Below are 13,403 nucleotides of genomic sequence, written 5' to 3' on the forward strand. Positions count from 1 at the left end.
AAAGCCCACCCCCTAGTAACACACTTCCTCCAGGGAGACCACACCTACTCCAACAAGGCCACACTTCCTAATAGTGCCACTCCCTTTGAGGGCCATTTTCTTTCAAACCACCACACACCCCTAAACTCCCAATTTCACATCTCTCTCTCTCTTTTTTCTTTTTGATCTACTCCGTCTAATTAATGCTGCCTATGTATACATCAGTATAAGGTGATCCACTGGAGCTCATCAACTTTCCAGGGGTCACATCATAAAACTGACTCTTTCCCCCAGCAGCCTTCACTGTCAGTAACTCTCAGCTAGTGGTGAGGCTATGCCCCTCCTCCATCCAGGGCTAGGTCCATTTTAGACTCAGGTAAGTGCTGTGCTTGGGAGGACCATCCTGGTTGCAGCCACCAGTCCACTCGTGAGTTAAGAGGTGAGGGTTGGGTCCCTAGGAATGGGAAAAGGTAGACTTGCTAACATGTGGCTCTCAATGAAAGAGAAAGTGATGGAAGTGGGGTTTAAGGGTATTGTAGGAGGCCACTTGTTTGTTTCCCGGCCACCCAGCAGCTCAGACCAGAAAGAACCACACAGAAACTGTATTAATTAAATCACTGCTTGTCCTATTCACTCTAGCTTCTTATTGGCTAGCTCTTACATATTAAGTTAACCCATCTCCATTAATCTGTATATCGCCACAAGGCCGTGGCTTACCAGGTAAACTTCTGGTGTTTGTCTCCTGAGGGGCTACATGGCTTCTCACTGACTCTGCCTTCTTTCTCCCAGCATTCAGTTTAGTTTTCCCCGCCTAGCTCTGCTCTACCCCATCAGGCCAAGACAGTTTCTTTAATAACCAATGGTATTCACAGCAAACAGAGGGGGATCCCACACCAGAAGGGGACTAAACAACTTGAACATGTGTGGCCTGAAAGTGTGTGAGCTTCAGGGAAAGGCTGGGCATGGCAGTACATGCCTACCATCCCACCACTTAAAGGCTGAGGCAGGAGGATTGTGGATTTGGGGCCTGCTTGAGAGAATAAGGGTGGGTTGAGGGGTCTCTTGACACCATGTACACATGAGTTTTCAAAGGAAAGATGACTTTCTGGCCTTTCACCAGCTAAAAGAACTGGATGAAAGTCAGTTAGATGGTTCAGCTGACAAAGGTCTGTGCTGTCAGCCTGAGTTAGACCTCTCAGGCCCACATGGTGGAAAGAGAGAACAACTCCTGACCCCCACAAGGCCACCATAGCGCATGTGCTGTGGCATGTGCATACACACGTGCACACATATGTACATACACACACACGATAAACTTAGAAAAATAACCAAATAGTGAGGAAGGGAGGAAGTCAGTGTTATTTTTTAACTTTCAATGAAACAATTATTTTATCAATAAAAAATTCAAAAATAGAATTGAACTATAAAAATCTCTTGATCAGTATAGACAATTAGTATCCCACTAATTGAGAAAATGAATGCATTAAAATGTGACATGTTAATAGTGGGGCGTGGAAGCAAGAGTCTTTAATCCCAACACTAGGGAGGCAGAAGCAGGCTGATTTCTGTGCTTAACTTGGTCTAAAGATCGAGTTCCAGGCCAGCCCTGACTACATACTGAGGCCCTGTCTTCAAAACAAAAGTGAAAAGGTGCTGTATTGTCTACATTTTGTATCACTGAGTGATCACTTGTATCCTCATGTCTCCGTAGCAATTTACTGTCTGTTTGTGTACAGTAGAGTTTGAAAATAGGGCTTCTCTGTAACTAAACTGACTTAGAGAATTTAATCTTGTGGGGGAGGAGCCTCTTGTGTGATCATAACTGCTGACTTCACACTTTCACCCCATCCACTGTTAGTCTCTGGCCTGACAGGAGTAGGTACCAATATTATTTCACAGATATTCTTAATGAGATCACAGAGGAAATCATGACAGAGTTGCTTAAGGGAGACAGGATTTCATTACCTAGCTCGGACAGTAGAGTTTATCCCCCGCCTCATGCAGTTATGCACTAAGGTCCTGCAGGGGAGCACGCACATCGCTGTCCCCTCTAAAGAGCACGCCAGTTCAGGATCATCAGTTTGGTGTCCGCAGTGTCACCGCTTGGCATTCCCAGAGAACCCACCTGGACTCGTGACACATACTGGGAGCAACCCACAGTGTCGTGGTCCTGTGTGATGGGGGAAGCCCTGGGATGGTAGCATTTGGAGTCTCGAGACCCGTGAGCAGAGTGGCCCCGGGGAGGCAGGAAGTGAGTGTGAGTTGTCTGGTCGTGGCAGAGTGTCCCCAAAGATCCTCCATTTAAAAAATGACATGCGAGGCATAGGGACCTCAGTTCCATCCCCAGAACCCATATTTTTTTTTAAAAGACAGGAGTCTTAGCGCCTGTTTACAAATAGCTCTAGGGAGGCAGAAAGCAGGAAGATCCTGGAGCTCATTGGCCAGGCAGTCTAACCTACTTAGTGAGCTTCAACCAGTGAGAGACCCTATTACAAAATTCAAGGTGGATGGCTCTTTGTGATCAACACTCAGGGTTGACCTGTACACACACACACACACACACACACACACACGATCTTTGCACACCAACAAAAGAGCAGTTTGCTGCTGCAGATTTAATGCTCAGTGGCCCAGCCAGTAGGTCAGCACTTGATCTCCAGGTGTTTTGGTTTTGAATCCCGGTGCCCATTTTTACAGGACAGTGAACACGGAAGCAACCTGAACAGGGAGGTGGACAGCTTGGGCAGCATCCACTCTATCCCCAGCGTGTCAGTGAGCACAGGCAGCCGGAGCAGCAGTGTGAACAGCATGCAGGAGGTCATGGACGAGAGCAGCTCTGAGCTCGTCATGATGCAGGAGGATGACGGCACTGTCAACTCCGGCTCCTCCATGGTACACAAGAAGGTAGGTATCACAGGGCCCTCACAAGCCAGGGTCAGGTGTCCCCAGCAAAGCCAGGTCAGGACATGCTGCTTTCAGGAGGGTGGGTTTCCTCTTTGCAACCAAAGCAGGGCATGAAAAGAATAGGAAGAAGACTTCTGATGGATTGGCAGAAGACCCTGTTGGATGCACCTCCCGGTTTCACCATCTCTCGTTGCTCTGATAGCTGGCACCATCCAGCAGAATGGTAAAGAAATTACTAATATTAATATACTGAGCATATTAGCACAGTGTCTAGAATCCTAGCCTCTGAAAGGCTGAGGCAGGGGGATTGCCAGAAGTTCAAGACTGCCCTGTGGTACATTGAAAGTAGTAGGCCAACCTGGACTACAGAGCGAAATTCTGTCTCAAGGAAAAAGGAAGGAAGGAAGGAAGGAAGGAAGGAAGGAAGGAAGGAAGGAAGGAAGGAAGGGAAAAGGAAAGAAAAGAAAAGGAAAGAAAAGAAAAGAAAAACAAACAAAAAATGGACTGGAGAGATTGCTCAGAGGTTAAAAGTACTGGTTACTCTTCCAGAGGACCTGGGTTCAATTCCCAGCACCAACATAGTGGCTCACAACCATCTGTAACTTTAATCAGGTGGTTCTGACACCCTCTTCTGGCCGCAGACACCAGACATGCACAATACATATGCAAGTAAAACACCTATACCCATAAATAAATAAATTTTTGAAAAAGAAAAAAGAAAGAAAGTTGAGTGTGGTGGCACAAGCCTTTAATCCCAGCACTCAGGAGGCAGAGGCAGGTGGATCTCTGTGAGTTCGAGGCCAGCCTGGTCTACATAGTGAGTTCCAGGACAGCTAGAGCTACACAGAGAAACCCTGCCTTGAAAGAAAAAAAAAAAAAAAGAAGAAGAGGAGGAGGAAGAAGAAGAGGAAGGGAGGAAAAAAGGAAGGTCAAAGCTGTCCCTGGCGCCTCACGGAGGAAAGCAGCTCATCCTTATAGAAGAAAAGACCCCCTGTAAAGCAGCGACCTCTACACCTCAGGCATTAGACTCAAGAGGCTAAGACTGGAGGATGGCAAGTCTTGTCAGGGCTACGGAGTGAGTGCAAGATCAACAGCTTGCCTTGTCTCAAAATGAAAAGCCAAAGACAAAACAGCAACAGAATTTATTGTTTTTTCTCTTCTCCTAAGGCTCTCTACCAGCTAACTACATTTACAGAGTTTGTTTGTTTGTTTGTTTTGTGGGTAGGGTACACATGTGCATGATCAGAACACGCGGGGAATCAGAGGAAAGCGTGCAGAAGCTGATTCTGTCTTTCCCCCATGGGGCGTGGTGGCAGGCAAGCTAGCTTACCCTGTTGACTATTCCGACCTCTGAATGAATGGTTCTGGTTAAGATGTCTGTCCTAGTTTCTTTCTGCTGCTGTGATAAACTCCAAGACCCACAGCAGGGGCTAGAGAGATGGCTCAGTGGTTAAGAGCACTGCCTGCTCTTCCAAAGGTCCTGAGTTCAATTCCCACCAACCACATGGTGGCTCACAACCATCTGTAATGATGTCTGGCGCCCTCTTCTGGCCTGCAGACATACACACAGACAGAATATTGTATACATAATAAATAAATATTTTTTTAAAAAAAGACCCACAGCAGCTTGGGGAGCTCTCAGATCACACCCCATCACTGATGCAAGTCAGGGGAGGAACTCAAGAGCTGAACCTGGAGGCAAGAGCTGATGCGGGGACCACTGAAGGATGCTGCTTACTGGCTTGCTCCCCATAACTTGCTCAGCCTGCTTTCTTATAGCATCCAGGACTACCAGCCCAGGACTGGCACTGCCCACGGTGGGCAGAGCCCTAACGCACAGACTTGTCTATGGGCCAGTCTGATGGAGGCGGTTTGTCAGTTGTCATGGTGACAAAAACCTAGCCAGCAGAATGCTCATTTTATACAAACCTACCATAAAGTTAAAACTTTTTATGAAAACCGTTGAAGGCTTACTTCAGAGTCATTGCTCTGACTCAAGGTCAGCCTTCCACAGTAGGAAATTATAGAGAAAGGTCACTTGTCATTTAATATTTTATTTATTTTATTTCATGTATATGAGTGTCTCATGTATTGTCTGCATGCATGTATATATGTAACATGTGCATGCAGTACACATGGAAGCCAGATGCCTGACCCTCCTGGAATTGGAGTTGCAGGTCATTATGGATAATGGGAACAGAATCACGGTCCTCTGCAAAAGCAGCAAGTGTTCTTAACCTTTTGTGCGTACGCATGCTCACACACACACCGTTATTTTTTTTTTTTTTTTTAAGTATCTAAGCCATTTGTGTGTAGTGTTCTTGCAAAATTTGTTCTGGGTAACAGGAAGATTTACTCAACTAGGGAAACAATGGCTCTGCCCCCTCAGAGCTATCCAAGCTGGGCAAATTAGCCAGGTCTAGATGCTTGCTCCTGCCTGAGCCATCGAATGTGGACAGGGAGAGGCACACACCAGCTGCACTCACTCACAGTGGGCTCCGCTCCCACTGACACAACAAAGAAGAAGACAATCCAGACTGTGATTTCCTGTAACAGCCCCGTTTGCCCGGGTTGTGTCCATAGTTTCAGGAAAGCCTGTTCTAATCCTTGTCTCATTGTCCTAATTGTTTTCTTTGTAGTATCTGCCAGTGTATAAAATTACATTATGCACCAGGTTTAGTGGAAGCCTTTCATCCCTCTGCCATCCCCGCATCCGAGAGGCTGCCATGGCACAGTCACGGGATCAAATCCTGCCTGGCTGCACAGGAAGACCCCGCCTCAAAACCAAACAGAGCACTCACTGGCTAAGAGCACTGATTGCTGGGTTTGGATTCTAGCACCCACATGATAACTCACAACCATCTATAACTCCAGCTTCAGGGAATCCAACCACCTCTTCTGGACTTTAAGAGCACCTTTACATACATAGTGCACAGAAACTCATACAAGCAAACACATAATGAACAAAATTTAAAAAGAATAAGACAGAGCACTTAGGATACAGCTCAGTAGTGTACGCTTGCCTTGCATGTGCAAGGTCCTGGGTACAATCCCCAACATCAGAAAAAACATATTTATGTATTATAACATATATGTATATATGTGTCAATCCAGCTCCAAGGAAATTGGAGATCCTCTTCTGGCTTCTGAGGGCAGCAGCACACATGTGGCATGCGCATGCACAGGCACACCCCCACATACACATAAATAAAACTGTTACTCCTTAGAACATGCACACATGTGTAATAGATTACCTTATCTACCATCTATGAATGGAACGTAAATTTTCCCGCTGTCGGGAAGGGTGTCTGGGACAAGGTAGACTGTCCGTAAATGCAGACCACTTGAGGGAGTAAGTGACAAATTCAGAGCCAGACACACAACGGCATGACGGTCAGGGGTGTGAAGCACAAATTCAAGGAGTAGACATCTCCAGTATCGCCTTTAAGGCTTGAAGGAGCCACCTGAGTAGAGTTTGTCTGCTAACACCTAAGAAGACAGTAACATGCTTGACACAAAATACAAGAAAATCCTTACAACCAAGCAGAACGTGCGGTGCTCTGACCATAGGCGGAGGGTAGATTCCCGTTCTGTGCTGCACTTGATCTCGGCCAGAGGTTGAAAAGTGATCCGCCTGTCATCTTGGAAGATGACCATCCTATCAAACTCACGTTTTAAAAATTCCTAAATATGCATTGATTATAGTTTCATTATTTACATATGCACATGTATTTAAATACATGCAAGTGAGTCTCAAGAATGGAATGTTAAAACCATAAATTCCAATTCATTTTAATTGTTGGTAAAACAATTGAAAAACTCAAAATTTAAAAGGTTGTTTACTGACCACGAGAATATTTGTGTCACTTCTAGTAATTGACCACTTCTTTAGTATACCATGCTTTAGTATGTATTCCTGTGCAAAGTAATGGATTTGGTTATGGCATTTTTACTCATATGTGTCACTAATATGTTCTGGTCTTTTGTGTCCCATGTAGAACCTATGTACAGGCCATCGGTGTGAACTCATTCCTGTGACATTTAGTATATATGTCTGTGTCTGTGTGTGCGCGTGTGCACATGTGCACTGCGCTCCAGAATGCATATGTGGAGGTCAAAGGACAGGTTTCCGTCAGTTCTCCCCTTCCACCATGTGGGTCCCAGGGACAGAACTCGGGTCATCAGACTCAGCAGCAAGTGGCTTTACCTGCCGAGCCATCCCACCAACCCTGTTGCCCTCTTTGAAAACCAGAGAACAGCTTTCCCCAATGTTTTGAGAGGCTAGGGTGTCCTCAGTGCCCTTTGCCCCTTAGCCCGGCTGTTGTGCGGTGCAGAGGGCCCGCGTCCTCTCACGTGCAGCAGAGAGGAAAGGAAAGAATGACGCTGCAGGAATGTCCTGCCGTCATGGCTTTGTCCTCAGCCTGCTCCTCGCCATCTTCCCTCCCTAGCGTTCTGGTTCAGATCCGCCTTTCCCTTCCAGCTCCATCTAGCAGCCTCAGAAACCAGGCCTGGTGGCGCAGGCGCCTTCAATCCTAGCACTGGGGAGGCTGAGGCCTGGGGATCTCTGTGAGTCTGAAGCCAGCTTGCTTTACATGCTGAGTTCCAGGCAAGTGTGGGCTACACAGAGAGACCCGTGTCTCAACAAAGCAAGCGTGGTATTTTGAAGTGAGCAGATGAGGCACGGTGAGCTTGCTGGCCCCTCGTCCACAGACAGGTCAGCGAGGGTACCTATAGAGGCCCCGTCAGAGAAAAGCTGCTTTGGGTCACACCCATGGGTTGTGTCACCTGGGTCACCATGTACAGCTTCTGGCACAACAGAGTAGCAGACTTCAGTGAATTACAAATATGAATTCTGTTAAATAACCCAAGAGAAAACGTCACTTTCTCATAATCTCCTCAGACATATCCTAGACATGTGGCCATGAGGCAGTTCTGTCCTAGGTAAAGCTTCCATCTAAATAAAAGCAATGTCTAAGGGGTGCAGATGTAGTTCTATTGATGGAGTGCTTACCAGCATGCACAGATCCCCAGGATCCATTGCCAGCACATACGTGTCATCTTGGAAGGGGGAATGGCAGAGACAGGAGAATCCCAGGGTTTGCTGGCCCACCTGAATGCCTAGGTCAGTGAGAGACCCTGCCTCAAAAACCACGGTTGGAAACAATAGAAGAAGACACCACTGTTGACCTCTGGCTTCCACGCGTGCTGGCATGCAACACGAACACACGCACGCACACACGCATGCACACATGCACACATGCACATGTGCACACACATGGTAATTCCAGGACATAAGTGTTCCTCTTGTGTGATATATTTCACTATTTTATATAAAAATGTAATTCTTTTTTTAAAAAAGGCAATAGTGTAATTTTTACCTGCCTGTAATTTTAGTACTCAGGATGCTGAGGCAGGAAGATTGCAGATTCAAGCCAGTCCAAGCTACAAAGCAAAAATTTTAATAAACCATACAATTTAAGGAAAAGCAAATTTATTGCATGCACTGTAAGAGGGCACCGAGCAGGCAGTAGCTGGAATTCTGCCCGCAGATCAGCATCAGTTTTTTTTTTTTTAATCTGAGGAAATATTTCTGTTGTGTTTTCCAGTGAGCACACGTGCAGATTTGCCGGATTAAAATACATGGGCTTAAAATGGGCCCCTAATCCCAAAGAAATTTCAAGGCACTATTTCATGTGTTGCTGAATGATAATATCCCATTACTTTTTATTTATTTAGTGTACTTGCACATGTGTGTGTATGTGTGTGTGCCACGGTGTCTGTTAAGCACAAGTTTTGACACTTGGGAGGCAAGTACCACTACCCACTGAGCCTGCCTCTCCAGCCCTGACGATGACATTTTAAAGGTAAATCCCCACCAAGACACATATTTGGTCTTGGTAGAGCGCAGCGTGGTGTTTGCCCTTCGTCTCACAGAAACATTCCTCAGAGATGGCAGCCCTCAGCCACTCATGGGCACTAGCTGGCTCTCACTGCTACTATGTTAACTGACCCTTCAGTGGCTACTCTGAAATCGTGCCCAACTCAGAAACTGTGAGCACCACATACAGCAGGTAAACCCTGCGGGCCTGAGACTTGAAGGGACAGCAAAGGTGACGCACTATTGTGTTTGGGCTTCAGGTCCCAAGCCACATTCTCCTTATTTTAAAATAGCTCATTAATTGGATTGGGGAACTTCAGCCTTTTTTAATCCAGTGAGATCGAATGTTTACACATTTATTTCTTGGGCCTGGGAATGTCATTCAGTGTTAAAGCGAATGGTTGCCCAAAAAGACAAAATACAAGAAAGCCAGATATAGTGGCCACCCATTTAATCCCACTACTCAGCAGAGGCAGATGAATCTCTGAGTTCCAGGCCAGTCATAGCAAGACCTTGTCTCAAAATAAGTAAATAAATAAAATATAAACAAGCAGACTTCCTTCCCTGCTGCACTGGAAATGGGCATGTCCTGTGTTAGGATGGCTCACGGCCCAGACATGTGGCCGCTCTCATACTAGATCAGAGATGGTGACCTCGTGCCAAGTCGCCCAGCAAATCTAAGACTTCTCTTCTAAACAGTGGGGCCAGTGTGCTGGCTCAGTGGGTAAGAGCACTGGCTGCCACGCCTGGTGACCTGAGTTCAATCCCCGAGGCCCACAGTGTGGAAGGTGAGAACTGACTCCTGAAGTTGCCCTCTGACCTTACACACGTGCCATAGCATGTACACACACAAATAAATAAATAAATAAATAAATAAATAAATAAATAAATAAATAAATGTAATTCTTAAAAAGAGGCAAGGATAAAGCAAAGGCTCACATTATTTTAGATAAAGGAATTTATATTTAAAGTAAATTAAAATTTTGGACCTTGTCTTTGAACTAAAGTGACATCTTAGCTTTTTTTTTCTCTTTCTCTAAGACAGGTTTCACACTGTGTGCAGCATTTCTAGCACATACATTGGTGGGTTATTTAATGTGTCAATAACAATAAAAAGTGATGTCAGATTTTAGCTTTCAGAATGTATTCCAATTTCCATACATTTAGCACACACATAAAAAAATCAGTGACTTTTAATTTGATAATCAGGGTCCTAAACCTAAAATATTTTGCTTGTTTGGTTAGGGATTTTTTTATTTATAATTTTTTGTTTGTTTGTTTGTTTTGTTTTGTTGAGATAGAGGCTTACTAATGTAGCTCAGGCTGGCCCCAAACTACCCTGTCTCCTTAACCTCCTGAATGCTGGGATTATAGGCACATCCATCACCACACCCTGGGATCTAGTTTTATGACATATGGATATATGTGAGCGGTTTTTGTTTTGCTTTGTGATGTGAGCACTGTGGCTTCTGGTGCCACTGGCTGTCTTTGCGCGTGAAGTCACCACCACTTGAATGTCCCTGCTTCCACCACTTACCCCAGGTTCTCTCTCAATGAAGGTGCTTAATTGTCACCAAAACCAGGGCTCAGAGCCCCAGACTTTGTGTCTCTCATGATGCTGACATCAGAAAGGTCCATGCTTCTCTGAAGCTGTTGTGTTAAGTAAGTTCAATTTTAGATACGGTGTGGTTTCATTGGTACATGCATGAAGATAAGGAGCCTGAGGCCCACTGCAGGGTCACAGTCACATGCCATACGAAGTTCAGACTTTCCAGGAAGTAATGCGAAATAATTTAAAATGATCCTTCAAGCATTTTTTACATAAGTTTTAAAATATCCATGTTAAAGGGTTTTTTTTTAATTATTTCAGGAGAGGTCAGGGGCTCTCACTACACTACCCACAGTGACCTCAAACTTGCAATTTCTCCTATTTCCCTAGTGCGTTGGAGTGCGTGTGTGTGTTGGGTGGCAATTGTAGGTGTACACAACTTACCCCGCTTAAGAAACACATTGTTTCTTCATTTATTTATTATTGTTGCGGCTTTTTACATCAAAACCTGGTTATAACATTTCATGTCTTTCAAAAAAAAAATCTACACATTTTGATTTTTTTGAAAATTTCAGAGAAATGATGAAGGTTTGTATTTTCTGAGTCTCTTTGGATCTTGCTTTGTAATGAAGGGAAGGGCAATTACATGGTTTTTAAAATTTTGAGGTACTCCTGGAGAAAATGCAAACCAGTGGTTTCTCCTAAAACGCTGGGGAATAAGAAATTGATTTCTCCTCCCCCATCTGAGCATGTGCTATTTAAAAGCCCCCCACCATTGAACATGATTTTGAACTACAGATTGCCAGAGTACTATTGGGGGGGGGGGGTTAAATTTTCTAAAGGTTGCTGACTGACTGACCAGCTCATCTTGTACAGAGGGCGGGCCACAGCCCTCCGAAAACATTTCCCCTTTCCAGATCATTTCAGTTGCACTTAAGGAACATCCGTGATTATCCATCCAGGGCATGCTATTTTTTTTCCACGGGGCGTTAAAATGAAATTAATCATCTTTGGCCATCAAGAAAGCACAGAACTCGATTAAATCAGTCAAGGACATTAAATCCCAGCCTCGCTCAGTCTGCTGGCATGCCAGTTGAGGGGCCGTTTGTGAAAGTATCATTTGGTTTGGAATTGTATGCCTGTCTCTTTAAATCTTAAAAAAAAAAAAGAAAAAAAAAAGAAAAAAATCCTTTCAGAAGCTGTAGAGAGAAGGTGCTAGAACTGTGTACGATCATGACTGGAAAGCAGGATCCCTCAGTGACTGCCGAATCTTCCCAGCACAAGACAGAGAGGCGGCTCGCCACAAGCCTCCCCTGATCGCCCCCACCCCCAGAAGAAGGATGACCCCACCGACCAGCTCACAGATCCAGTTCAATTGACAACGCAGCTCTTTCAGGGGAATGAGGCGGAGGCTCGCTTTTATGTTAAAAGCCACCAGCATCTTCCCCGCCAGACATGGACATGACATTTTTAAAGGAATTATCTGGTCACCGCGTTTTAAGCAGACTGTGCTGAAGCGTCCGTCCGCGCCATTCTCTCTCCTCTTCCTTTTCGTTTTTGCATATATGTAATTCCGGAGGTAAAGGGGGGAAAAGCCTGCCAGGGAGTCAGAAGGCATCCCACGAGCGATCAGCTGACATTCCTAACCGAAGGCTGCAATGTGTTGCTTATTCATTTTATACCGTGGGAGCTGCGGGGACTAGCAGAGAGCTGAACTATGCATTTCAAACAGCGGTGCTTGTTCAGAAAGAGGGGTGAGAGAGAGGCAGCCGGCGAGGAAAGAGCGCAGCTGGACTTTCTCCTTCTCTTCATCCATTTCTGCAGGATCATGTATTCGTAAGGGATGAGGCGGGCCACGGCGATCCCAGGCCTGAGCCGCGGCCTACCCAGTCAGTTCAGAGCCGGGCCCTCCACTATCGGAACCGAGAGCGCTTTGCCACGATCAAATCCGCGTCTTTGGTAAGCCGATACTGCTCTCCCCACCTTCCCTGTCTTCCCCTCCTCCCTGTCTGGCAGCCTCTGGCCCTCCCTGAGCCTCCCTCAGCTTCATGGATGGGAGGAAAAGCAGCCAGAGATGTTGTCTCCCTCCAAATAATTTTATTCATTTTAGGGGGAAAAAAAATCTGTTGGCATAGCAACCTGATCTGAGATGTTTAGCATTGTCTATTGCATAAAAAAAAAAAAACCTTTGTGTGTGTGTCTGTGTGTGTCTATGTGTGTGTGTGTCTATGAGTATGCTGTATATGCAAAATATAAGGCTTTGGAATGAGTTGCTGGCATGACCAATTTTTTTTAAGTGATCTCTGTTTTAATCAAAATAAATAATGCTAAAAATATTTTTTCAAGGTATGGATGTGTGCAGGGCACTATGCTTCTTTTTATATAGGTGCATGTGTGTCTATGATACACACGTCAAAAGGTAAAACACGATTTAGAATTATATATATATATATATATATATATATATATATATATATATATATATAGTTGCCGGCCACCATCTGTAATTGTAGAAAAATCAAACACTTGCTTCCCAAGGATAGTCCACTGGTTCGTTCTGATTCATTCATTTATTTATTGCAATGATGGTAGTGGCTGAGCTTCCCCCATTTAACCCCTGAAGAATTTCCTGAGAGCCATAAAGCAAGGAGGCCTTTGTAGCGGGGGCCGGCAGCAGCTGTGGGAGCCGAGGGGCTGTCGGATTCCTCAGCTTTTCTACTACTGCGAATGTGATTGCCGGGTGCCCTTGTAGTAGCAAAAGGGGTGTGCGCAGGAAGACTTAGTTTTCATGCCTCCTCCCCTTGGCCCCCCACGCGTGCGCGTGCGCGCTGTCACATACACACACACACACACACACACACGCACACACACGCACGCACATCCCCCCTCCATTTCATCCTTAGCATTTGGACCTCTCTGCTTTTCCACCTGAATCTCACTTCTCAGGCAGGAAAATTATTGAAATATTAGTTGTTTTGCCCAAATGGATGTTAGAGGTCACATGAGCGGGAAGAGTTACTGTACACCGCTTGGCCGTTACATCCAGAACCCATGATGACATCATCCAAGGCCGACCCAGAAATAATCATTTTT

At 45.3% G+C, this 13,403-nt stretch overlaps 1 protein-coding gene across 4 annotated transcripts in view; it reads left to right on the forward strand.

The window, feature by feature from the left end:
* Positions 1 to 13,403, forward strand: part of Taok3 (TAO kinase 3) — a 188,177-nt gene that overhangs the window by 136,565 nt on the left and 38,209 nt on the right. For all 4 annotated transcript variants that reach the window (XM_057763918.1, XM_057763919.1, XM_057763921.1 and 1 more), the window contains 2 exons: positions 2,677 to 2,883; positions 12,135 to 12,269. In XM_057763918.1, coding sequence (XP_057619901.1) covers positions 2,677 to 2,883; positions 12,135 to 12,269 — 342 coding nt within the window. The remainder of the gene's footprint in view (positions 1 to 2,676; positions 2,884 to 12,134; positions 12,270 to 13,403) is intronic.

Source organism: Chionomys nivalis, chromosome 3 (assembly GCF_950005125.1).
Source record: "Chionomys nivalis chromosome 3, mChiNiv1.1, whole genome shotgun sequence".
NCBI lineage: Eukaryota > Metazoa > Chordata > Mammalia > Rodentia > Cricetidae > Chionomys > Chionomys nivalis.